The sequence below is a fragment of the Diorhabda carinulata genome, chromosome X (assembly GCF_026250575.1).
Source record: "Diorhabda carinulata isolate Delta chromosome X, icDioCari1.1, whole genome shotgun sequence".
NCBI classification, from domain to species: Eukaryota; Metazoa; Arthropoda; class Insecta; order Coleoptera; family Chrysomelidae; genus Diorhabda; species Diorhabda carinulata.
Genome location: NC_079472.1, coordinates 45,433,795 through 45,460,926, shown reverse-complemented (window position 1 = coordinate 45,460,926; position 27,132 = coordinate 45,433,795). Strand labels below are relative to the sequence as shown.

At 31.5% G+C, this 27,132-nt stretch overlaps 1 protein-coding gene across 1 annotated transcript in view; it reads left to right on the top strand.

Moving 5' to 3' along the window:
* Positions 1 to 27,132, top strand: part of LOC130900431 (serine-enriched protein) — an 81,740-nt gene that overhangs the window by 18,763 nt on the left and 35,845 nt on the right. The window contains exons 7-8 of the mRNA XM_057811050.1: positions 924 to 1,071; positions 19,765 to 19,931. Of these exons, the coding sequence (XP_057667033.1) occupies positions 924 to 1,071; positions 19,765 to 19,931 (315 nt within the window). The remainder of the gene's footprint in view (positions 1 to 923; positions 1,072 to 19,764; positions 19,932 to 27,132) is intronic.

The following is a 27,132-nucleotide window of genomic DNA, read 5'->3' as shown; positions in this document are numbered from 1 at the left end:
TAAATTTACGTTGATAGATAATTTATGATATATTAAATAGTTTGAACCGCTAAAAACCACCTTTATGATATTTATGAAAATGTATGGAAATTGCTATTAAGTAACCGGGAAACCAAATTGTATGAAAATTTATATTTAGGCTCTACTTACTCTCTATGAAGTTACGGGGTTGCTTTTCATTTTTTAAAGGTGAAAACCAATCAACTTTGAATAAGCAATAATTCCGTTTGTATTGGATATGCATAAATCGTGAATACACGATTTTTTTATTTTTTTATGAGCTACAATTTTGGTTTGTACAGGTTTTTCGATTAAGTGCATATTTTTCCACTTATTCGCGAAAAACAATCTAAAAACTTGTTTTTTTTGCCTGAATACCGACAATTTCCCTCGCAAATTAATATTGACTTTAAGAAAAAACTTTATAGAAAAAAGTTGCATATAATTATTCAATTTGTCGATTTCTGCACTTATTTTCAAAGAAAAATTTTTTATCATCAGGGAAAAAGCAGCCCTCGGCACAGGGAAGATTTCGAAATAGAGGGTAATTGCAAATTTTTATGAAAATCGGTGCTGTATGGGATAAATACTTGGGAAAATTGACTAATATGCCAGGGATCACAACGTATTTTCTTTTGAATCAGTTGTAATGTACTTATTTTGTTTTTACACAGACAAAATCTGTACATAAGATACAAGACACTGTAATACAACTGAATGTTAATAAAATTTTTTATAAAAAAATCGACCTGTCCTGTCTTTAACATTAATGCAGAAATTTCAGGAGGTAGATTTCAAATTAACTGTTCCCTTTATTATTTCGATCTATTCATGATATTGTGATCATTTTCAAGTTTTCCTTCATTGAATGTGGAAACGATTAAATCAGAAATATTCTGTTTCGTCCGTTAAATTGATTTCAGGTTTTAGAATTCGTGGACGAGCATGGAAACGAAGTATTAAATTTGGGGTCATTCACACTTTTACCCCAACATGTGGTGAGGCTTATTTTAGCAAGAGAAGAACTACAAGCAGATGAATTCACCAAATTTCAGGCTGCACTTATGTGGGGTAAGTAACAATGAGCAAATTATTAATATACATATGTTTTAAGCATATTCAATTTATATTCTGTTTTTGATGTACTGAAACAAAAAAGATTCCGATTCAAGTAATAATAACCAATGCATATTATTCATAATTTTTGGCAAATAAAGCGGTACAAAAATACTAAAACCTCTGGTACCACGAACCATCCAATTTGACTAATACTTCAATTATCACAATTTTGTGATTCATACTCAATTATTACCTTCAATTTATTGTAGTTAATGAGGTAATATTAAAAAAAATCTGTATCAAAGAAAAAAAGCTCACTTTCGATAACATGACAGTTGTTTATTTAATGTTCTTATAATTTGTTTCAATTTTTCTTTTGTATGTCTCGTGTTTAAACCACAGAAATAGAGAAAAAATGAGGAAAAGTATTAACATGTGCAGGAATTAATTAAAGTTGTTAACACACTTTATTAAAAGAATGAAACCACTATTTGAAAACTATTTTATTGCTTGTGTGATGCTAGAAAAATATTTCTTAGTTGAATTAATAATGTTCTACTAAAATTCTCAATTTCTCCAAATTATTAAAAAGTGCATTTTTCCATCCATTGACTCCCATTTTGTTCAGATCGTTTGTTACTTGACTTTCCATTGGTTTGTGGTCTTCCTCCAGGACGGTTTTCTAAAGGCTTCTATTCTCCTATTTTTTATTCATTTTATGTGTACCAGCCATCGTATTCGCTGGGATTTATATATAAGGATTCTGTATTGTGAGTGAATTAACTTTTTTAATCCATATATTCCTCGTATTCTTCTTTTTAAAGAAACACAAACAAAGGTATATATATATATATATATATATATATATATATATATACTATATTATATATATAGTATATATATAACAAAATAGAAAAACGTGACGTAGGGAAAGACCTGCATCAAATAAACACTTACCTAGGAGGCAGCAGAAACACAGAAAGTTGGAGAACCCTAAAATATCTTCGAGAAGATAGATCAAAAAATCTCGCCAATAACATTAGAAAAATGGGATGAGTACCTCTCTAAATTATTTACAGAATAGTAAAGGCCAGAGTTCGAAAATCAAAGACAGGACAATATAAACATCATCACATCTCCGCTTAGAATTACAATTAAGGAAGTAAAAGACGTTTGTCAGTCACTAAAAAATCTAAAATCTCCAGGTCCGGGTCTAATAGCATTGAAGTTAATTAAAAATGGCACTGAAAAACTTTTTTCTCATCTGCAAATGCTGTTCCAAAAGTGTATAAATGGTGAAGCGCTACCGGAAGAGTGGAAAACATCTTACATGACTACCGTACATAAAAAAGGGGGCAGAGAAAACTGCGACAACTACCGGGGACTTGCAGTACTGTGTACAATATCCAGAATTTAGAGAAAAATCATAAAAAATAAAATCGAACAGGAATATTGCAACATGGAGGCGGAAGAACAGGCAGGCTTCAGAGCGGAGAGATCGACTATTGATCATTTATTCACGATCTCGCAATTAATTGATAAGAAAGCCGCCAAAAATCAAGAGCTCCACCTTTTGTATGTTAACCTTAAAAAAGCATATGATAGCGTACCACAAACAAAACTATGGGATGCCTTGGAAAGAACAAATATAAATGCGGCCCTAATAAAAGCAGCCCAATAAACATTTTTTGTTATATAACAGTTGCCGTAAATATTATATCAATTCATTAAATAACTTAAATGTATATATGATAGTAACCGTAATATTTCTGTTACTCGTATAAACCCCTTAAAGAGCTTAAATTGGGAGTATATAAAGGTTACGGAAAACTTAGGTTAGTAACGCTATATAAACTTAGGTGTTTTAACCAAAAGTAACGGAAACATTTTGGCAACCACTATATAACTACTTAAAAATCCACGGTTGGAGCCTTTTAGTGGTCAAATGTAGTGTTATATATGTTACTGTTACCCTTATAAACATTGCTTATAAAGGTTTTGATAATATTTCTGTTACCAATTTCTGTTACTCTTCTCGCTGTCAAATATGTTTTCTCTCACTTGGACACACATTTTCGTTGTTCGCTCTTTTTCTTATTGCGTTATGTTCGATTATTATCAGCAAAATAAAAATGTATAAGATGGCAGATAAATATATATATATATATATATATATATATATATATATATATGTCACCTACGTCATTGCCCTTAGGTGGACAGTATATTGTGCTGATTAAGAACTTATTTTATTGTAAAATTGCTTAGTTTGTGTTTACCAAAAGATTCAGTAAATAAAAAGTTAAGAGGCGCAGTCAGTAGGATAGTCAATCGAAAGTTAAAGCATATAACATTCGGTTCGTTTCTACGATTTGTTGACTATTCGAACAAGTAAAGTTAAATTATTGGAACTCTTAGTTGGGCGAACTGAGTAACTCAACTAGAAGATCTGTGTTGTGCTAGAAACCGGAAGAATCAAGAGGATATTGGTTGTTCCTGTGCAGTCCGAGCCAATGGAAAGGATCTTCATTCTATTGCTGTAAGTGTTTTTAATGTCATATAGAGGAAATATTAATTATTTACTTGACACATCTGACGATTCTGACTCAAATTCTGATTCAATTAACTCAAATTCAGGCTCAAACTCTGTTAATACTAAAATAAAATTTAACTTAGCATCACCAAAACTTTTTCCTACGTATAATTTTAATAAAATGGCTACTCCACAATTACCTATTTTAAAAAAGAGTATCTTGATATGATACCCGAATTTGATGGAAACAATGCATTACTTCCTAGATTTATAGAAATTTCAGAGAAATTAGTAAGTAAGTTTTATAATACTGTGGATGTAGGGGATTTTCAAAACGAATATTTGATGTCCAGCATCTTAGCAAAAATAAAAGGTGAAGCAGCCATAAACATTTCTTCTTGTACGATAAGAACTTGGGAAAATATAAAAGATGCACTTCTTAATACTTACGCTGACAAAAGAGATATTTACACTTTAAATATAGAACTTTCAGAAATGAAACAAGGTAATGAAACGCCTTTCGAATTTTATAATAGAATTCAACATTTATTAAATCTTCAAATTTCTTATCTCACGACACATTCTAATGTTAGTGAACATTTAATTTTGGGTAATTACTTTAAAAATTTGTCTCTCATAGTATTGCTACGCGGTTTAAAAGAACCTTTAGGCACATTAATGCGTACGAAAAATCCAGAAAATTTGAATATTGCTTTAAATGTTCTTACAAATGATTTTCAAGTTTATATGACTCACAATAATCATCCGAAAAATGTTTTTTCATCCTTGAATACGCAAAATAATTCACATAAAAATAAAACCAATTTCCAAAATAATGTGGCATATAAGCAGCCACCTCCTAGGCAAAATTCTATTCCGAATTATCAATATACTAATCGAAATTCCGCACAAAGCCCGCAAAATCGTCCATCAACTTCTTATATCCCTTCTAATAGGAATAATACAAACTTTTCTAATAATGGTCAAAATGTCTTTAAACCCAATCAGAACCAAAGATTTCCAAATCCAACTCCAATGAGTATGTCTACAAGAAATACATCTAGACCCCCTCAAAATTATCAAAATAGGTTCCAACACAATCCGAATCAACCTAGAAATTTTATCTCGGAAGAACTCCATAATATAGACGATTCTGATTGCACTAATGATGAATCCGATAATTTTTTAGAGACACCAGCCTCGGAACCAAACCAAACATGATCGAATTATTAAACTTAAATAATTCAGAAAGCGTGTTACCCTATATAATTTTTCCAGAACAAAATCTTAAAGTTTTAATTGATACTGGTAGCACAAGATCCTTTGTGACACCAGCAGTTGCTGAGAAATATTTCAAAAAATCTTTTGTCAAAAAACCCTTCCATGTAAAATCTGCCTTTGGTAGCAGTCAACAAAATTTCTGCACGCTCATTCCAATCCCTAAAATGTTTAATTATAGGAAACCGCTCAATTTAGAATATTGCGTTTTCAAATTTCACGATCATTTTGATTGTTTGTTAGAATTGGATAATTTAAAAATACTTAATGCAATTATCGATTTAAATAATAATTTGCTTATGACTCCTTATAGTCAAATTAAATTGAATTACTTTGACATTAAAACTGGATCCACGAATTGTATAGTAGTGCCTCCACGTTGTGAACAAGTAATTAAATTAAATATTGAAAATGTAAAAAATGGTAATGTAATTATACCATATACACGAATTGGGAAATTAGAAATCCCTGAATGTTTAACAAAAGTTGAAAATAATATAGCTTTATGTACAATTTTAAATCCTTCAGAATCCAACTTTCGAGTAGATTTAAACCCTTCTATTAGTGTTGAGACATTCGATGAATACGAACAAACCCTCAACCCAAATTTTAATGAAATTTATTGTGAAAATGTTAAATTTGATGTTTCGAAAGTTAGAACTGAACACATGAATTCCGAAGAGAAACAATCTGTATTAAAATTAATTCAAGAGTATAGTGATATTTTTCATGTTGAAGGAAATCAGCTTACCTTCACAAGTAAAATAAAACATCACATTAAAACTTCTCATGAAATACCTATTTATTCAAAATCATACAGGTATCCTGAGATTCACCGAACGGAAATTCAAAATCAAATACGAAAAATGTTAAGTGATAATATTATTAGACCATCCAATTCTCCATGGTCTAGCAACATTTGGATAGTCCCAAAGAAGCTAGATGCTTCTCAAAAGCCGAAGTTTCGACTCGTTGTTGACTATCGAAAACTGAATGAGATCACAATTGGAAATCGATATCCATTGCCAGAAATTACAACGTTACTAGATAAGCTTGGACGTTGTCAATATTTCACAACATTAGATCTCGCTTCTGGTTTTCATCAGATTGAAATGGCTGAGGAGGATATTCCGGAAACAGCCTTTAATGTAGAAAATGGGCACTATGAATATGTGCGCATGCCCATGGGTCTGAAAGGAGCTCCTGCAACCTTTCAAAGGGTCATGGACAATATCCTAATGGGTATACAGAACGAAAAATGTTTGGTGTACCTTGATGATATAATTGTGTTTAGTACCAGTTTACAGGAACACATCTCAAATTTAAAAGAAGTATTCAATAGACTAAGAGAGTCTAATTTTAAATTACAAATTGATAAATGCGAATTCTTGCGAAAAGAAGTAGCATATCTGGGACATATTGTCACGCCAGAAGGTGTAAAACCGAACCCAGATAAAATTTTAGCAATTCAAAAATTTCCAATACCAAAAAATTCAAAATAATTAAAAGGTTTCCTTGGACTCCTAGGGTATTACCGAAAATTTATAAAAGATTTTTCAAAATTAACTAAACCATTAACTATTAGACTGAAAAAAGATGCAATTATTAATGTAAACGATTCAGATTACGTCGAATGCTTTGAAATGTATAAAAATCTGTTGATGAATGAACCAATACTTCAATATCCAGATTTTACAAAACCCTTTAATCTTACCTCAGATGCCAGCAATTATGCTTTAGATGCTGTTCTAAGCCAAGGCAAAATAGGCTCTGATTTACCTGTGGCTTACGCCAGCAGAACCCTAAATGATTCAGAATGCAACTATTCTGTAATCGAGAAAGAGCTTCTTGCTATAGTTTGGGCAACCAAATACTTCCGCCCCTATCTTTTTGGCAGAAAATTTACAATAGTTACCGATCATAAACCACTCCAGTGGTTATTCTCACTTAAAGATCCAAGTTCAAAACTTGTTAGATGGCGCTTGAAACTTGAGGAATATAATTATGATATCGTATACAAAAAGGGTGCTTTAAATACCAATAGCGATTGTTTATCCCGAATTCAAATAAATATCAATGAAACTGAATTACAAGAACCTCAATGTTCTAAAAAATTATTAGTTTATATGGACAAATTTAATAAAAAACTCTCATCAATTCCCGATGATAATGTATCGCTAATAGTTGAAACAGATAATGAAAGTAATAATAATGAGAATGACGACGAAAATATAACTGTTCATACAAATGAGGAAAATCCTGTAGTTGGTATACCAATTTCAGATTCAGCGATAAATGTTGGTAAAAATCAATTAATATTTTCAGAAGTAAATTTCGAACCAGCCGTACCTACTATTATGAAACTGTATGAAAATAAACAAAGAATTGTTGTGCAATTATCTAAAAACAATTTTGAGCAAGACGTCATTAATTTCGTGAAAGAATACATAGTACCAAAAACTAAATATTTTATTTATTTCGAAGACCCAATTTATGAAAAATTTAGTGTCGTTCTACAAAATCACTTTCAAGATTCTCAAATTGACTTTGTTAAATGTAATAAAAAATTAATAGATGTGCCTTTAAATTAAATTAAAGAAGTAATTCAAAATTACCACGAAAGTAAGACTAATCATAGAGGACTAGATGAAACCGAAAATCAATTAAAAGCTTTGTATTACTGGCCAAATCAAAGAGCATCTATACAAACTTATATAAACGAATGTGAAGTTTGCCAGTTAAGCAAATATGATAGAAAACCAATAAAACCATTTTTAAATGTTACCCCCACAGCTACTAAACCTTTCCAAATTTTGCATTTAGACACGATAACCTTAGAAAATAGTAAATTTCTTACGATAATAGATTCATTTTCCAAATATGGTCAAATGTATGAATTAAAATCTAGACAAGGAATAGAGGTAGCTCATAGTCTAATTAAATATTTTACACACCACTGTATACCAGAACAAATAATTTCGGACAATGGAACTGAGTTAAAAAATTCTGTTGTAAAAGAACTATTAGAAACGCATAAAATTAAAATTCATTTCATAAGTTCTCAACATCCAGAATCGAATGGAATTGCTGAAAGATTTCACTCTACGATTATTGAACACGTCAGACTTTTGAATAATCAAAAAGATTTTAAAAATGAGACTATTGAAAATAAAATACTTTACGCATTTTTAGCCTATAATAATAGCGTTCATTCTGCAACAAAATTGAAACCAAACGAAATAATTACCGGACACGTAACCAGTAACACACCTTTCGATATAGAAATTAATCAACAAGTAGTTAATAATTATATACAAAATCATAAAGATAAAATGAAAATTTTATACTCGAATTTAAATAAAAAATTACAGGAAAATAAATCAAAAGTAATCTCTAAAGCAAATAAAAGCCGTGAAGAATTACCAGATACAATACCCACTAAAGTGTATGTACGTAATAAACAGGCACAAAGTAAAACCAAAAATAAATATAAAAGTGAAAAAATCAAAAGCAAAAATACCCGACTAAAAACAGCTAAAATCGCTACTAGACACAAAAATACTTCAGAAAATATTCATCTTCCTAGCAGGAAATTCTACATATTGTCAATATACAAAAATTGAAATAATTAAGAATCACATTGAAATTATTCCGGAGATAAATCAATTTTTGGCAATATTTCCCGTAGAAGAAAAATTAATCATAAAATGTAAGCAAGAAACTGAAGTGAGAACTCTTAAAGGCATTTATTTATATGCCAATATTCACGGAAAACACTAATTTTCACATTCCCAGTATTTGGACTATTCTTCTTTATATAGCATTGATATTGGCCTTCTTGTGGATTTTGTATAAGAGGAAACATTCAGGAAGGCAAGTAAGAATCACCCGAAGGCAACAGAAGATAGGATCCAGCTTCCAGGAGAAGCTTCCTTCTAAAGGGGGAGGTGTCACCTACGCCATTGCCCTTAGGTGGACAGTATATTGTGCTGATTAAGAACTTATTTTATTGTAAAATTGCTTAGTTTGTGTTTACCAAAAGATTATTTAATTCACGTTTGTAATAAAAAATATCAGTCTTGTAATTGAAGTTGTTGGTAGAATTTATGTATAATAAATAAAGTTAGTTTTTAAAAACACGGTTCCAGTAAATTAAAAGTTAAGTTATATACACACGTTACCTATAATGTCGTATAACATTTATCTTAATTAGGCGTTTTTGGCATTGCAGTGACTTAAATTTCATGAGAGAAACGGTTTTTACTGCTAACATGGACAAGATGCCTTGAAAAAACGCACGGGCCTTTCAAATATCCAACAATAAATAATTTTATTTCATAAAAAAAAATTATTTTTTATTTTATTTTTAACATAGACGCTAAATAATGTGGCCAAAGATATTCGTATAACCACTATTTAACAGGGTGATATTAATTTTGGATTTTTTGGATTTCATGTTGTTCAAATAAGTTTAATTTTCGTTTTTTGAAGACATAATGAATCGTACCTTTTCATTTGAGTAAACAATCATGGCGAAATCATTGTATAGTAATTTTATAAATAATGGAAACCTAAAAATCACTTGTTGTGATCTTGTATAACCGATAGTAATGATATATAACTTTGTGGGTTATATAGTAGTGTTTAGAGTTACTAGTAGTGTTAAAATAAAACTTAAAGCCTCCAAGGATCTCGTATATAATTAAAAGTAACATACGTTACTGAAAGTGTTGTTATATACTTAAAGTTAGGCAACCCGCGCATCACCTTTTCAATAACTGAGGTGCGAGCAGCTGAGTTTTAAAGAACATTTCAAGTCTGACAATGGTTTAACACATGTTTGATATAAAACATAACCTTAATTTAACTAAAAATAAAACGTTTGCTATTAAGAGCATTAAGTATAAGTTTTAAATATTTTAAAAGACATTCAAATGTCTTTTAAAATTGTGCAAACTAAAGAGCCGGGGCACAAGTTGCCATCTTTAACAATTGTACCTGCAGCTTCGGAAAAAGATGGCACTCTTTTCTGGCCCCCTGTCCAAAAGAGAAAGCTTATTCCCAAATTAATATGTGACGGCAATTCGAGGCCCCAATCAGATTGGGTGCCTCAGCCCTATATCAGAAAAAGGAAATTCAGTAATGGTCCAAATTCGTCCCTTGAACTTTTGTAAATTGGCAAACCATCCATACTTAAGTTGATTGAAATATCTGAAAAAGTCTGCAGACTCGGATAACACTGCTTGGTTAAACAATATTCAAGACCTTGATGCCAGTAGTAACCATCGCCCACTGGTTGTAGTAGAATATTTGTAGGAGTCTCCAGTAATGTTCTCGTTCCCGTAAAATGTTTGGTAAACAGTTATTAATTATTCTTATCACTTCTTTCAAAGCCCGATGTGTTATGTTAAATTCGCAACCCCAGTTTTTTAAATCATATCTTAACTGTTCATTTTTTGTGCATTCTAAATCCTCCTCGGAGAGAGGAGACAAATCATCATCCTCAGCAAGTTCTGTCAACCACTTATTAAGTCTGCATTCGGCGGTAGTGCAGTCATTCAAGGGCCGAAGATCATTTTCTGCCGTCGTTGGCGTTGGACTGCTATCATTTTGTTCTGTAATTTGAGGAATATCTGGTGGCGGAAAAAATTCATTATTTATCTGTCTAACAGTTACCGGTACACAATCTACGATTCGTTTAAAATTTTTTGTCACTTTCCGCCGAAACGCAGAGCTGTGCTTTATTTTTTTCCAATTTCGTAACATAGCGATATTTTACAATAATAAATTAATGTTTATTACACTGCTGCTGCTCACTGCTCACAAACAACTGGTTAGTACTGTTAGTATTAACTTTGTATCTTAATAATATATTCTTATTCGACAATCGACACCGGCAACCATTTTGTCAATCGTCATCTGTAATAAGTTTATATATATAAGGGCAATTGATTTTACTTAAGGTAACCGATGTATATAAAAGAAATGGTTGTCCCTAACTTGGTTACCAAAAGTTTTTTAATAGGATATACAAACACTAATAATCCCCAATTTTTTTAATTGTGCTTAGAAACGCTATTATATAACTCGGAGCCTATATAGTTATATAATTAAGGTAACGGAAAACCTTATATAAATTTGTTATAAACACATTGGTAACAGTTACTACATGTTTTATTAAATGGTGATGGAAACAGTTATACCACTTCTTTATATACCCACAAGTTACAGAAATTTTATAAAACCGTAATATAACTGTGTTACTAAAAGGTGATCTTACAAAACTTAACGTAACCTTTTTATATAATTTCATTACCTTTATATAGTCTTTATATAACTAGGAATCACCATAAGTTAAAGAAAATGTTTATTGGGAGTACAAAAGCTTTATGAAAACAATAGGTCCCAAGTAAAAATAGGAAACAAGGTCTCACAAGGATTCTCCATTAATAAGGGTTTGTCGCCAACACTTTTCAAGATATACCTAGAACACGCACTAGCACACTGGAAATGAAAATGTAAGAACATGGGCATTCCACTAATTGATTCCACACTATATACCCTGTGTTTTGAAGACGACCAAATTATCTTGGCACAGGACTACGAAGACTTAGAATATATGACAAGAAAGCTAGTAGAGGAATACAGGAAATGGGGTCTGGAAGTAAATTTGAGTAAAACGGAGTATATGTCCATTGGAGGAGAACAACAGAATTTAACACTTGAAGAAACACAACAAAAAATAAGTCGTTGTACAAAATACAAATACCTAATATATATATATATATATATATATATATATATATATATATATATATATATATATATATATATTTCCTCGTATAATTTTTCTTTCGAAGTTTTTCTTCATCAACTTTTGTTAGATCCATCTTTTCTCCTTCATAGATAACTGTCTTATTTCTGTTCTGTATATATTTCATTTTAGTCCACCATCCACCCATAAGGAGGATCGATACAATGGCCAGTGCGATCACCTGATACTACATCATTAGATTTATTTCTATTGTGATATGTGAAGGGCATTGTGTACAAAACTAAATCTTTTGGTTTAAATGACTTAAGAGAATAAGGTTGGAAGACAGCTTTATTTAAAGTTGCGATCAATATTTTGAACATCTCCGTAATTGATAATCATAGTTTTTTAGTAATTCACATTTTGCATTATATTTTAGTTTTTTATTGATTTTGAGGAATTTTTCTATTAATCTTATCATAATATTTTATTTTATTCCAATTGTTGCAATCAACATAGAAACGATAACATTTTTGAAAAGAGAATGAAAAGACCTTTTCTAGAGAATGAGTTATCCACCTTCATGCATCAAGAGCTTCATCTCATCTCATAATTCTAGTGATACTTCATTCGAGACAGAACATACAGAGAACCTTTTTTCTTTCCAAGGTTAAAGTAGTTCTTTAGCAAACTTTTATAAGTTCTTGTTCATAATAGTTCCAGAGTGGCAAATAAAATTTGGGACTACACAAGTTGCATCCTTAATTTCTTTGCTATTTGTATTCAGAAAAAGGGTTCATATTTATGATATTTTTTAGGAACTGAATCACGCCTAAACAATGGAAAATAATATTAGGAACTGATACTACTGGGTTGATTCAAGTATTCAATATATAATATGTAGTTCAATATGAAGTCGCGGGGGTGGGCCCGACTCAAAAGAGTCGGTGGCTAAGTTCTACTGGGGACCCAATGTTGCGGGGTATAACGCAATCCCCTACCCAGGGATACGGGTGAAGACCACACCGGCGGAGAAGGCGAAGAAGAAGAACTTCAGCTCGGCGGATCCGGCGCAAGTGGCAACCCTTGCTTCTAGGGTTAATAAAAGAGGAAAGTGGGTAGATAAAACTCATTAGCTGCAGAGAAAGCAATTTATCTAGGAGAAGGCACTCCGATCTAAAACCCTGGTCCTCCAGGTTGGGGGTTGAGGCGTCGGGCCAACCCCTCCATACTCGTAAAAACGAATAAAGGTTAAAAATCCCAGTCAAAAGCCTCGGAATAGGAAAAGTAAAAAATTAAGACGACCAAAGCAACGGAAACGGAAAATGAATTTAGGAACATGGAACGTACAAGGCCTCTCCACCAAAATCAATGAAGAAATAAGACAACTAAATATAGATATAGTGGTGCTAACGGAAACAAAGAAGAAAGGACAAGGTTCAGAAAATTTGGGTCATTATGATCACTTCTATTCGGGAATATCTAAGGACAAACGAGCTCAGAAAGGAGTATCTATATTAATTAAGAAAAGTTTAAGAAAATACGTGTCATCGTGGGAAGCAGTCAATCAACGAATTATCAAAATAAATATAGCTATATGCGGAAACAAAACGACAGTCATAGGAACATATGGGGTTAATGAAGACGACACAGTAAATAACAAAGATGACTATTTTGAATGTTTGTCCGAAGAAATTTCTAAAGTAGGCACCTCAAGAAAGGTAATTATCCTAGGAGACCTAAATGCAAGAACAGGCAAGAAAATAGACGATCAGATGATAGTAGGAAGATTCGGGGAAGAAGTAACAAATGATAATGGAAACAGACTTATTACATTATGCCAACAAAATACATTAAAAATACTGAATGGCTTCTTCCAACACAAAATGATACAAAAATACACATGGGTACAGCATACACGGGACTTAAGATCTATTATAGACTATATAATAATGAGACAAAACACAAAAATTAGAATACAGGATGTTAAAGTACAAAGAGGGGCAAACTGTGGCAGCGACCACTTCTTACTTAGAACAAAAATTTTACCTTTCATGCAGATGAATAAAATAGAAAAACAGCAACAAGAAAAAGCATTTGAAATAAAAATTAATAGATTCAATCTAAATAGCTTACAAGAGGAAAGTGTAAAGAAATTATATATCAAAAACGTCTAGATGGAAAACTGGTACAGGAAAATTTTGACAATCCGGAACAACACTACAGCTTTATCAAAAGAAGCATGATTGCTGCAGCGGAAGAAGCCTTGGGAAGATCCGATAACACTAGAAGACCAAGAACGTACTGGTGGGACAAGGAAATTGAGGATCTCATAAACGATAAGAAAGTAAAGTTCTCCAAGTTTCTATGCACGAAAAATGATAATGATAAAAGAAATTTTAAAGAAGCACAGACAAAAGTAAGAAAAGCTATAACAAAAAAGAAAAACGAGACATGGAAAAAGACCTGCACTCAAATAAACACATACCTAGGAGGCAGCAGAAACACAGAAAGTTTGAAAACCTTAAAATCTCTTCGAGAAGATAGATCAAATAATCTTATATCGCCAATAACATTAGAAAAATGGGATGAGTACTTCTCTAAATTGTGTACAGAAACAAGACCAGAGTTCAAAAATCAAAGACAGGACAATATAAACATCATCACATCTCCGCTTAGAATTACAATTAAAGAAGTAAAAGACGTTTGTCAGTCACTAAAGAATCGAAAATCTCCAGGCCCGGGTCAAATAGCACCAGAGTTAATTAAAAATGGCACTGAAAAACTTTTTTCTCATCTGCAAATGCTTTTCCAGAAGTGTATAAATGGTGAAGCGCTACCTCAAGAGTGGAAAACATCTTATATGACTACCGTATATAAAAAAGGGGGCAGAGAAAATTGCGACAACTACCGGGGACTTACAGTGCTGTGTACAATATCCAGAATTTATGGAAAAATCATAAAAAATAAAATCGAACAGGAATATTGCAACATGGAAGCAGAAGAACAGGCAGGCTTCAGAGCGGGGAGGTCGAATATTGATCATTTATTTACGATTTCGCAAATAAGAAAACTGCCAAAAATCAAGAACTCCACCTTTTGTATGTTGACCTTAAAAAAGCATATGACAGCGTACCGCAAACAAAACTATTGGATGCCTTGGAAAGAACAAATATAAATGCGGCCCTAATAAAAGCAGTACAAAAGCTTTATGAAAACAGTAAATCACAAGTAAAAATAGGAAACAAGGTCTCAAAAGGATTCTCCATCAATAAGGGGTTAAAACAAGGATGCTGTCTGTCGCCCACACTCTTCAAGATATACCTGGAACACGCACTAGCACACTGGAAAAGGAAATGTAAGAACATGGGCATCCCACTAATCGATTCCACACTATATACCCTGTGTTTTGCAGATAACCAAATAATCTTGGCACAGGACTACGAAGACTTAGAATATATGACAAGAAAGCTAGTAGAGGAATACAGGAAATGGGGTCTAGAAGTAAATTTTAGTAAAACGGAGTATATGTCCATTGGAGGAGAACAACAGAATTTAACACTTGAAGAAACACAACAAAAAATAAGTCGTTGTACAAAATACAAATACCTAGGCATGATCATCACTAATGATGGAAGATTAGATGAAGCAATAACACAAAGAAATAATCAAGGAAGACAAGCAATAAGACAACTAAATAGTGTATTGTGGGACAAACAAATATCCAAGGAAAACAAACATCGAATATACAATAGCATAATAAAAAGTATAACAACATATAGTAGCGAAATCTGGCCTCTAAAAGAAAAAACAGTCAAAATGCTTGAAGCCACAGGATTATTGGAGACGCGCGGCAGGAATATCAAGACTGGAAAAAATAAGAAACGACAGAATCAGGGAGATCATGAAAGTGCAACATACGATTACGGAAGACATTAGGGTGAATCAGTTAAGATGGTACGGACATGTCCAAAGAATGCCTGAAGACCGCATACCCAAACAAATTTTAAATTGGGCACCACAAGGAAGAAGAAAGAGAGGAAGACCAAGATTAAACTGGAGAGAAGGTATCGAGAAGGATATTCGAGAGAGAGGATTGGAAGATCTTTGGGAAGATCGAGAAAAATGGAAACTGGGAATCGGAAGACGGCGAAGAACGTTTTAACCCGATTAATATATATATATATATATATATATATATATATATATATATATATATATATATATAGTTCAATATGATCAATAATATTGGAGATTAAATGAAATTATTTTCATTATTTTTCAGATACTGCATTGCACTTTTCATATCCAATACTTAGCTTCTTTTTCTCTGGTCGTATATAACTTATTTTTAGATTATATTTGTTTCTTCTTAAGCTGCACTTGTTGTCTCTTAATTTTTGATGGAGATGCACCGCAAGTTATGGAATAATTATATAGGTTTCCATATGTATTTACTAAATTAGTAATATGTGCTAAAACATTGGATTATTCATATGTGAGTATGTATGTTTGTGCCATAGAAATAAGTGCACCTATAGATGAATTTAATGGACTCAATTTACTTTCTTTTTGAACTATTGGCTGTAATATTACTTTCAATTACTTTATCATCGTTGCTAAAATATAGGTATAAATAAGAATGATGATCTTAGTAAAATTAAACAATTTATGTTTCTAAAGTGTCTTGATTATAGATGGTTGAGATGTAAAAACTAAGAAAAAAATCCATTTTTCCTGTTAAAACAGATTTCTATTTCGATTTTATTTTTATTTTGATATTCATGATATAGGTGATCTATTAATTAATATAAACACACAAATTGTCAGTGTCAAATTATATTTTGATAAAGACTAAAGGTAGTAAAAACCAAGGTTACTAGAATAATAGAAGGTAACTGACAATAACAAGATGTGCAGTAGACAAGTGACATGACGTAACCGGTTCTTTACAGCTGTGAATTCGTTATTTAGAAATATATTCGTTTGTATAGTCAGGGCCTGTGCACTGGATTAGGGATTCAGGACTATTTTCAACGCCATCTCTGTTACTGGCTCACATCTAAAAGCTTACATTTTGGTGTTTTATTTTTGAATGTTTCTCAATCTGGATTCAGAAACTAAGCTGCAATCATGCATCGAGAAACAACGTCCATCTTGCAAAGGTGTATAAAATATTTGCAAAGGTGTTTGATATTGTTTGTTTATTAGCTATTTGCATTTTTGTGCAATTAAAAGTTATTATTTGTTGCGAATCGTGCTGTCGTGTTTACTTAGTCAATATGAGTAAACGAATAAAGGCTTGCTGTGTACCAGGATGCACGAATAAGCAAGCGATAAGGTGAGAGTAATATTTACTATTTATCAACATAAAAATATTTAAATTGAAATCATATCTATACGAGAATAACTCTTTTGTTCCTAACTTGATTAATTTGTATTTAGGAAATCATTTTGTTGAATAATTTTATCCTCATTTTACTTTTTTATAGACATTCCATTCCTACGAATGAAGACGTTTGCAGAATTTGGTTGCAAAGAATAAATAACCCCAAGTTAATGCTTGCAGATACAGTATTATCATCACATAAAAATGTGATATTCATTTTGAATCAATTTGTAGAAACCCCAATGGCAGTTTTAACATATGCGTCTTTCCTTACATAAGTATTATTAATAAAATTTTGAAGGGCAAAGATCAACAATATAAAGACTACAATGTGATGAATATGGCATATGTTAAATATAGAGAAAGCTGCAAGAAAGACAACGGTAATCATTGATTATCCATGGTTATAAATTCAGTTTTTTATATACCATTGTTTCTACCATGTACAAACAGAAACATTTTTTAAACACTCCAACATCTCACTGTTGACAGTCCTAAGCCTGCTACAGTGTGAAGGAAATTTTTTTGTTTGTGGATATAGTTATAAAATGGCAAAAACAAAATAAAAATTATAATAATCATCCTGTGTTTCAATATTCCATATACCTATATCTTACATGAATCATTTAATTTTGAAATTTAGATGGTCGGACCTGGTTGTCACAAAAATTGTAAATGAAACCAAAATATTTTACAAAATACGACATTTTAATTTCAGGTATTTATATTTTCTTGTAAACAACAATATTTGAATTTGAAATGTTGGCAAAATGAAAGTATTTTGCATAATACTTTTGTTTCATTCACAATTTGATGCGACAACTAGCTTAGACCATATAAAATTACTCGATTTATTTTCAAATCTCCCGCGAAGTTAGCATGGATATGAACCTTAGATTAAATCTTTGATTATAGAAATCTTTTTTCTCGGTACGGAGCCAGTCCGAGAGATGTCGCTAGGATCGAAATTTGTCGTCAAATTTTTATACAGAGTGGCAGATCTATCGAGTATATAATCTTTGAGTATAGCCAGATCAGCAAGAGATAACACCCATCCTCATAACTCGAACATAATGTTAGTGAGGTTCTGTTTGACATAAAAATATAAAAAAAATAATGACGTAGCTGGTGTTCTAACAGCTGATCGTTTGTTTACAAAAATATGCGCATGTCACAAACCTTCTATTATTCTAGTAACCTTGGTAGAAACATCAAATTCTTACCTGTCAAAAAAAAAAAATTTCTAATCAGAAGAGACCTAAAATCAAGACTATTTAGAAGCATAAACATAACAAAAAGTCTAAAAACTTACTGGTAGATAGGTCACATAACAGGCCAATTTAAATCATTAATACTAAGCAAACTTTTGGAAGATATCTTTTAGGAAACCTAAGCAGAATGTAGCATATTAATCTAGTTAATTCCTCTATAACATAATCACTTATACGTGGAAATATTTTTACAGCTTTTTACCAAGCAACAAGCCATAATACAGCAAAAAACTAACTTCCTTGTTACTGTTTGAATAATATTTCATAAATAATCTACATCAACTTTATTTAGATATTTCTTCAGTCACAATATTGAAATAGTTATTTTCCTAACATGTGCGGAAAGTGATACTTTCCCGCACGCGACTGAGTTGTCCCGAACGACGCGGAGCGGAGTTCGGGCAAGCGGTCAAGTGCGGGAAAGACACTTTACCCATGAGTTAGGAACATTATTTTTTCTACGACCGTATATACAAAAAAGTATACCAACCCATTTTTCTAAAATTATTTTATTCCAACAAACATAATAATATACACAACTATATCTAAAAACTACTAATTATTATAAATATTAATATTGAAAACACAATTTGTTGTATTCTGTAGACTAGTAAGAATTGTCGGTCCAGTGGAGTTATTTGGTTTCAACTGGAAGGTAGATGACGTCGATGAGGATGGCATCGGTTGCAGGTCGCATAAAGATGACGATGACGGTGGCGGCAACGGTTTTAAGTCATTTGGCAGGTAACAGCTCGGAATTAGTTTCATTTGCAGCCTTCAAAATGGCTTCGGGAAGTTCTTCGTCGGATGAATCCATTAATATTATTGTATCGGATTCGGTTTAATGTGGTTTAATTTAGAAAAAGATTGCACTTATTCGGTCACTTCCAAGACGTTTTGAACAACTTTGTAACAATTACATGGTTATATAAAAAATATCTGTATTATTTTATATAGTCAAAAAATTAAAAATGCTACAAAAAGCCCGAAAAGGTTTAAATTTCATTTGATGGACTATTTCGTAAATATTTATTTACCTGTAATAACAATAGTTATAATCTCAGAAGTAAAAAACTATATAATAAGGTCAAAATTTGCATAATTTTACTAGTGCGGGAAAGTGACACTTTCAAAACTAAAATGCGTGCGGGAAAGTGGGTTAAAACGCACGGTCGTAGAAAAACAATTTATACTAATCAACAGAAAAAGTCACTCATCCAAAGCATGCGAGCTAATGGCATTAACAACGTCATAGAGTGGACTCAATCTACCTTTTTTTTGTATTTCTGTGGTTTCAACTCGTCAAAATTATAATTTTTTTTGTGATTTCAGTATTTCAAATCTATTACTGAATTTTTAGTACTTATACTATATTATAAATTTTTATCAACTGAGCAGAAATATGAAGTTGTTGGTCAAGTTTGGAAAATACTCTAAAGAAATAATTGAATTTTTCATTGTTGTGTAATTGGTTTAATAGGAAAGAAGTACTGCGACAATAATCCAAGTACGAGTATAAAAGAAGTGGTCGGAAATTTTTTAGAATACATCCAGTTCCACAAAATACCCACTAATGTTCTAATGCGAGAAATATACCCCTTAGGATTACTTCCCCAGAGTCTATTCGTGAATGCTTTGGCATATCAGGTGCAGTACATGTTGCTAGATCATTTTTATAAGTAACGAATTTATTCATGGTATTCACTCTGTTTAAGTAGAATATATTTATCTCATGCATTGATATATGAAAGAAAAAAACAGACTTGATTTTGACAAAATGGTAATTCTAATTTATATGAAAATGTCAAAGCTAGTACACAATTTAAATTGGAATGGTTTCCATTACAGAACAAAAAACTATGTTAGCATTTTCTCCGAACTTCATTCACTTTTTCCATTTTGAGTATTTCAGTCATTTCAAATCAGTAACTATCACTAAAGCTATGGGATAATGTCCACTTTCAATTTTGGATTCTTCTAATTATGACCAATTCTTTGATCATAACTTTCAAACATTCTATTCGAGTGTGCTACACTTGGCTATTCAGGGTGTTTCAAAAAAAAGTGATCCCGTCTATAGTATAGATAGAAAACTTAAAATTATTCGCTCAGTAAAAAATTTCCGTAACGCCATCCGTATTCAAGATAAAGGGCATAAAAAAATTATACACATGTTTTACGATTTTGCCGCAACAATGTATTGAAATTTTATATGAATATGTTTTGGAAGTTGATACATCCAATGAATTTGTTTTCATGTCTGAAAGAGGGCACTAGTTACACGATTCGTACCAAGTAATATTGTATGTTACTTACCTTTAATTTCAACGGCATTTTATGAGATTTAGACTGTTTGTAGTTTCGCAACTGTTTGTTTAACTGTCCTCAACTTATACTTAGCTCCAGGTGGATACAATTGTGACATAATTAGACATCTCAGTATGGTATATTGGGGTGTAAATTTTTTATAATTGGCAAGTTAGCCCAGCCTTTGCTATCACTTATAGAAGCATAACTCATTTAGTGATCTGAGCTAATCAATGCTGATATATGCTACTTAAACTGTGAATACCGAATTTAGAAAACTGGCAACAGGATACTGATGAAGATATTGATTAAATATATTGTTCTCACTGCTAAGATGGTTGTGAAATAATAGATGTGGTCGATAGTTTTCTTTAAATCGACATGTTCCATAATGAAACTCCAACATAATAATATATTTTAATTTTGAAATTATCACTTATTTTACTACTAACAGCAACAAAGCTAATGTTATATAAATCAAGCGCTAATTTTAGATCGTTTAATCGAAGAAATGTTAATGATTCAATTAAAAAAAAAGATAAGGTAGCTAGTGTACAGAATACGAAGTTTATGGATGAAACATTATACTGTTTTATTTTTATGAATTATGTGATTGAAAATATTTGCTGTAAAATTATGTAAAACAGGCAACAACACAGACGAATAATACTTATATTGTCAGTTATTGCTACTTGAAAAGATCGGATATGTCACAACTATGTTAGCGATTTCGACAGATGGAGTCAATCGAGATGTTTAATGTACGGCAATGACAGTCGACAACCTGAGTGTAATAGAACAAGGCAACAGCTTTAATAGTACTGGTAAATAGTTTGAAGAAGTAGATTTACTACATATATACTTCATAGCTGCATTTGATCCCTTTCCATATCGCCCACGATTAGAAATTTCTTTGACCGTGAAATATTCTCAACATTTGAGCTGACACATAGTCTCCTATGTAAAGCACCAGTTCTGTTAATTTGAGGCAGAATTATAGTTAAGTGTTATGTTGATTATTTTCTTCAAACCAGTTCAGGACCAGTTTAATACGTCTAAATATTGCACTTCTAACAAGCCTGAATTAATAGTTTGCCGTAGCCACCCCGGTCATCAGAATTCCATCGAACAGGTATATGATGTGATGGGGAGAGGCTGTCCAATTCAAATACTTTAGCGTAGTTAATCCAAGAAAATAAAGCTCATTGAAACGAAGTACTAAAAGCATATATAGACCACCTAGTCTTACACTACAATAATTTTTCTGATGAATAATGTCATTTGGTACTTACTTAAATATAAGACTCATTTTTCATCAACTCCAGACTTTGAAGAAGTGATGAACACCTTAAGCACAATCACAAATTCAATTACTTGAATGATGTAGTACGTGATTTGATAAAGAAACGGTTACAAGTATCTTTATTTCTACCAATGGGGATAACTTTCAATTCTCTCATGATTTATTTCATGCTGCAAATATAGATTTCTAATCAATAAAGGGTGAATGACGATATGGATAAATTCATTAAGAACAATTATTGATTTGACTGATAAAAAAGGAGTTGAACTACTATTCGATACTGATAATCATTATAATGATAAAAATAACTAACGAAATATCTTTTATTAAGTAATTTGGAATAATTTGTTATATTTTTAGTTATTTGCAGTTTTTTTATTTGTATTATTTCTACTAATTCACAAATGATGTGAAATTCTTTATTCAGTTAATTTTTGACACCACTGTAATGATTTTAAATAGGTAAGAAGTACTGCGATAACAATTCCCATACCAACATCAAGGATATTATAAGGAACTTGATGGAACATATTCAGTTCCATAAAATCCCGACAAATATTCTAATGAGAGAGATCTATCCTTTAGGCGTATTACCAGATGATATTTTTGTAAAAGCCTTAGCGTATCAGGTGCAGTAGAGTTTTAATCTAGTTCATTTTCACTTTATATAGAAAAAATGAAGTATTTCAGGGAGCACGTTTTTGAATTTGGGTACTCAAAAGCGTGAATCAAATAAGTATTTTTTAACTCTTGAAAAAAGAAGCAACAAATACGATTAAGTGAGTTATCAAGTTTTTAAATTCACATCCAGTTTTTTCAATATGCATGAGTATCATATCACTATTGGGAGAATTTTGAACATTTTTTTTCAATTTCTGTATACATCACTAGATATTATTTAATTGATTCATATCTTCTGCATCTCGAGCATTATTAAAAATTGCCTACAGAGTTCTCCTTTTGGAAGTGATTTTTCAACTATCTGAGGATATTTCACTCAAATATAAATCACACACAGAACATTTAAGATGTTCAATGAAACATTAAATACCAACTAGTTGTTGAAGTTCTAATTAGAAATTCTGGAACTTCTACTATCGGATTTTTTGTTTTCTGCTGGTGGTTCGGAAAAATTTATGGGCTTGGTACACTGTTTTACTGGTTCTGAAAACAGGTTGGTTAAAATTTTTTAACCAAAATCACATTTTCTACATTAACCTATAACTTTCTTCTCTGTACCTGTTATAAACCATTGGAAAATCATTATTACGATCCCCAATACAATTGGAAAGACCATATCCATGGACTTAGACAACTACCAAAAGAAACTAAACGCTCACTAACTCAAATATATTCCCAAGAATTTATAGACCTCGACTGTGGTTGCTTATCTACATGTCTGCCTTTGAATCTAATACAGATTCATTAAACTCAGTTCCAAATGCCGCGCTCTGCCTTTGTTTCACTGTTTCACTCTAGCCTCGCTATCAACCTTTATGTTGACACTATTCTCTTTAAGACGATGATTCCTTCACCCTTTGTATGCTGCTCCAGTATCTTCTAATTCTTCGATTCCTGTTTACTTGCTCTTAAAACAATAACTAAGCACCATACTTATCACAATTATAAATATCTTCGTCGGACTCAAAAATACTTTCTTAACTTCATCTGATTCTCCGCTTTCTCAATCTTCTTCTGCTTCTACTTTGCCGATAAATTTACATATAATCTTTAAGCTTCATTTATATTAAACACGTATCTCCTTGTACTTATAAAAAGAGCTGTTATAGAATATCCACAAAAATCTTAATCTTCTATACCTCTAAAGCTGACTCTGATGTCTGCCACAATGTATTGGTTCTTTCCGCTTACCTTCAAACTGTAGTGTTAACATTGATGCACTTTATACCAACTTTCGGGGTTTCCAATAAATTTCCTACTTCTAGAAACATATTGCTTTGTAGTGACTTTTTCACGAACCACTCAATAGTCCAAAGCAGACCCAACTTCACTTTGCTCCAGATTTCTCTCTCATCTGGTTTCTATCTGGAATCGTTGGAATATAACTGCAGATCACAATGCCAAAAAAATTGTCTGGAACAACATCTCAAAAATCATAGCCCAGTTTACAAATGATTTTAAAATGAGTTTGTAAAGCTACATTGAAAAATTAAGAGCTACCTGTAGCCAAAAGTATGAGTTCAAAGTAGCCCTATATAACTTACACATATCTATCAGACGTTTTAGGAAATTTCTCTGATTTTAAATTTATATTTAACTATTCCAAACAATATTCCATTATAATCAACAATTTGATTTGAAGCATGAGTTGATAAAACGCTCAACTTTTTCATTTTAGGGTTCCTCAGAACTACCAAGATCCAAAATATGATTTAAGAATAGTGATAGTTCCTAATTGCTCATGTAAACACTGCTGACTACCATTTCTGATGGTAGTTTCGTTGAATGTTAACAAAATATATTTAATACTCCTTTGAAATGCCATGCGCTTGTCCAAGAATGGACACTACAATTCCCTACTACAGTCGCAACGCTTGCGCACAATGAATCGAGTAGCACCAGGCCTATTAATCTAACACAACAACTGTAGTAGATCATGTTCACTTATTGATATGGAAATTTGTTCATATCGCAAATTAAGAATGTTGCAATTTTGAAAGGAGTACTGCTGAAATAAAATAAATTTTTGTTGATAATTAATTTTTATAATTCATAATTTCATTACCACAAAATGTTATTTGATTCACGCCAAAAGATATAGTATGTTTGTCACATTTGCACCATTCACAAATCGTATCGTAACATATTCCACTGCAAGGTATTACGGTGGGGAATTTGAAACAGCTGATATCAGAAAATGTGTCATATCGAAATAGGATCTTTGGTATTTGAGATTAAAATTAAAAAACTCACTCACACTCATCAAAAATATAGAATTAATATTCATATAAGTATTTGTGATTTTTGTATGATAAAAAATGAGTCTACATGGACTTATTTCTCACAATATGAATGATCTGTTGAAAAAAATTTGAAAATTTTGAAAATTGATGGGAGGTAAAAACCAAAAAATATTTTCTTATATATTTTATAGTACTGTGTTCAATTCTAGTTCAATAAGCTAAAGTCTTTCTATTATTCCATTCTCAATAAAAAGGAGACTTACGAACACAACAAGCAAGAGATTATATATTCTTTTTATTACCTCGAATGGGTATTAGTATGGAAATAAACAAGCTTTTAGTGAAATGACAAATCAGTCGAATCACTAAATCATAATTGGGCTAAGTAATAATATTAGAAGTGAACTAATGAAGTTACTACGGAAAAAGAAATCTTTAAAGCTCCATTATTATAAATTTGAGCGTATAAAACTTCAATCGTACTAGCCGACATATCGAAATAGTTATTTTTTATTTTGCACTTACAGTCATTACCTACTATACGCAAACGGGTGTCGTACTAAGAAGCTTCACTAGTAGATACGCAAAATTTGAGAGTTTAACGTAGGAAATGACGACCTGCAACTGTTAAGTGTCAAACAAATAAAAGTAGAATCAAAATTTCTGCTAGTCTTTACATAACGGTGCGCGACTTTTTTGGAAGCAAATTATTCATGACCTTTTTCCACTTTGTATAATTCTGGAGTAGTGAAATTAAATACTTTACTAATTACCAACCATTATTATACATAAATAACTATTCTTATATAAACTATCATTATATAAGTTTTGTAAGACACTATTTTGTCGCACACGTATTTTACAAAGCAATGAGAGCAAAAAAATTTTTTATAAAACAAATGTAACAGAAATTTTTTTTTATTGCGCCCCTATTTTTTATTAAAAATTTGTTTCAACATTATACTAAGAAAATTGTGTCAACTACACTGGTAAATAAACTGGATCAAAAATTGAAAATTTCAAATTTTTATTTGTTGACAAGTCAATAAAATAAATAACAGGTCGTCTTTGCTTTATTACGACACACGTCGTGCGTATCGTACGTTTATTATAGGTGCAAAATGGAGGGAGTTATTTTTCTACACCCATTCAATAAACGTCAAAAATCGCACTGTCGACATTCCCTTTAAGTAATACTAAACAACATGTACGTAATGAGATTTCATAACATACACGTGCTTTTTGTTAAGAAAGTTTCTCAATTTAATTTCCATTTTTAAATATTTGTTTTATTTGCATAAGTTTTGGAAAACATAATAGCGAAATAAATTTTGGTTTAAAAGCGTGATGCCTCTAAATATCAGTAACACAATTTCTACTAAAATCGCGGTTTCTTAGTATGTTTTAGAAATAAACATTCTCATTTATGTTGTCAATTTTTGGCAACTTGATAGCATTGTATCCATACTTTATAAATATATCAGTAATAGAAAAATGTATGTACGCCACTTCAATGAGTTGCATAAAGTTAATATTAATGATAGAGAGACAGGTATGGGCTAGAACTATGAAGAGTAGAGAAAGGAAAACCAATCTGTGTATATCGAAACTGTTCGTCAAAATATCTTAAATAAGGGTGGCGCCACACACAACATCAGTGTAAATTTGTTTCAGTTTATATTTACTACATTATTTTATACAACGTAAGTCATTGAAATTTTCAATGGAATGCTTCAGACAAAAAGTATATTGAATTTTTTAACTAGGCATACATCAATTCATCTAGAATTGCTACATCATACCATAGCCTTTGCCTACACCAGCCCCATTCTGGTAGGGTTTTGAACTGTTATTTATCATTTTCTCAACTTTTTCTTCATAAGAGATACATCTCATTCTCTCTACCCTCCATAGCTACCTGTTGAGGGAAGGGGACGACGGAAGGATAAATACAAGTTTTTATTTTAATAGAGAGTAAAAAGAGATAGGCATGGGTAAACCACTCTTTCCTCCGATAGTACAATACCACTTACATGTCTCTCATTTTATATTTAAAACTAACTCTATGACGGGATAACTCAAATATGCGTGACACCATTTTGAATAAGACCATGACTTAGTTTGATTCAGTGAAAATCAAAGACAACTTCATCTTTTTAACATACTGTGTTTGAATTATTTTGAGAAGTTGACACCAATGTCAATCATTGGTGTTGCAAACTCATGGTGACTACACTGAAGCAGCTTAATATTATTGCACTGCTTTATATATATATATATATATATATATATATATATATATATATATATATAT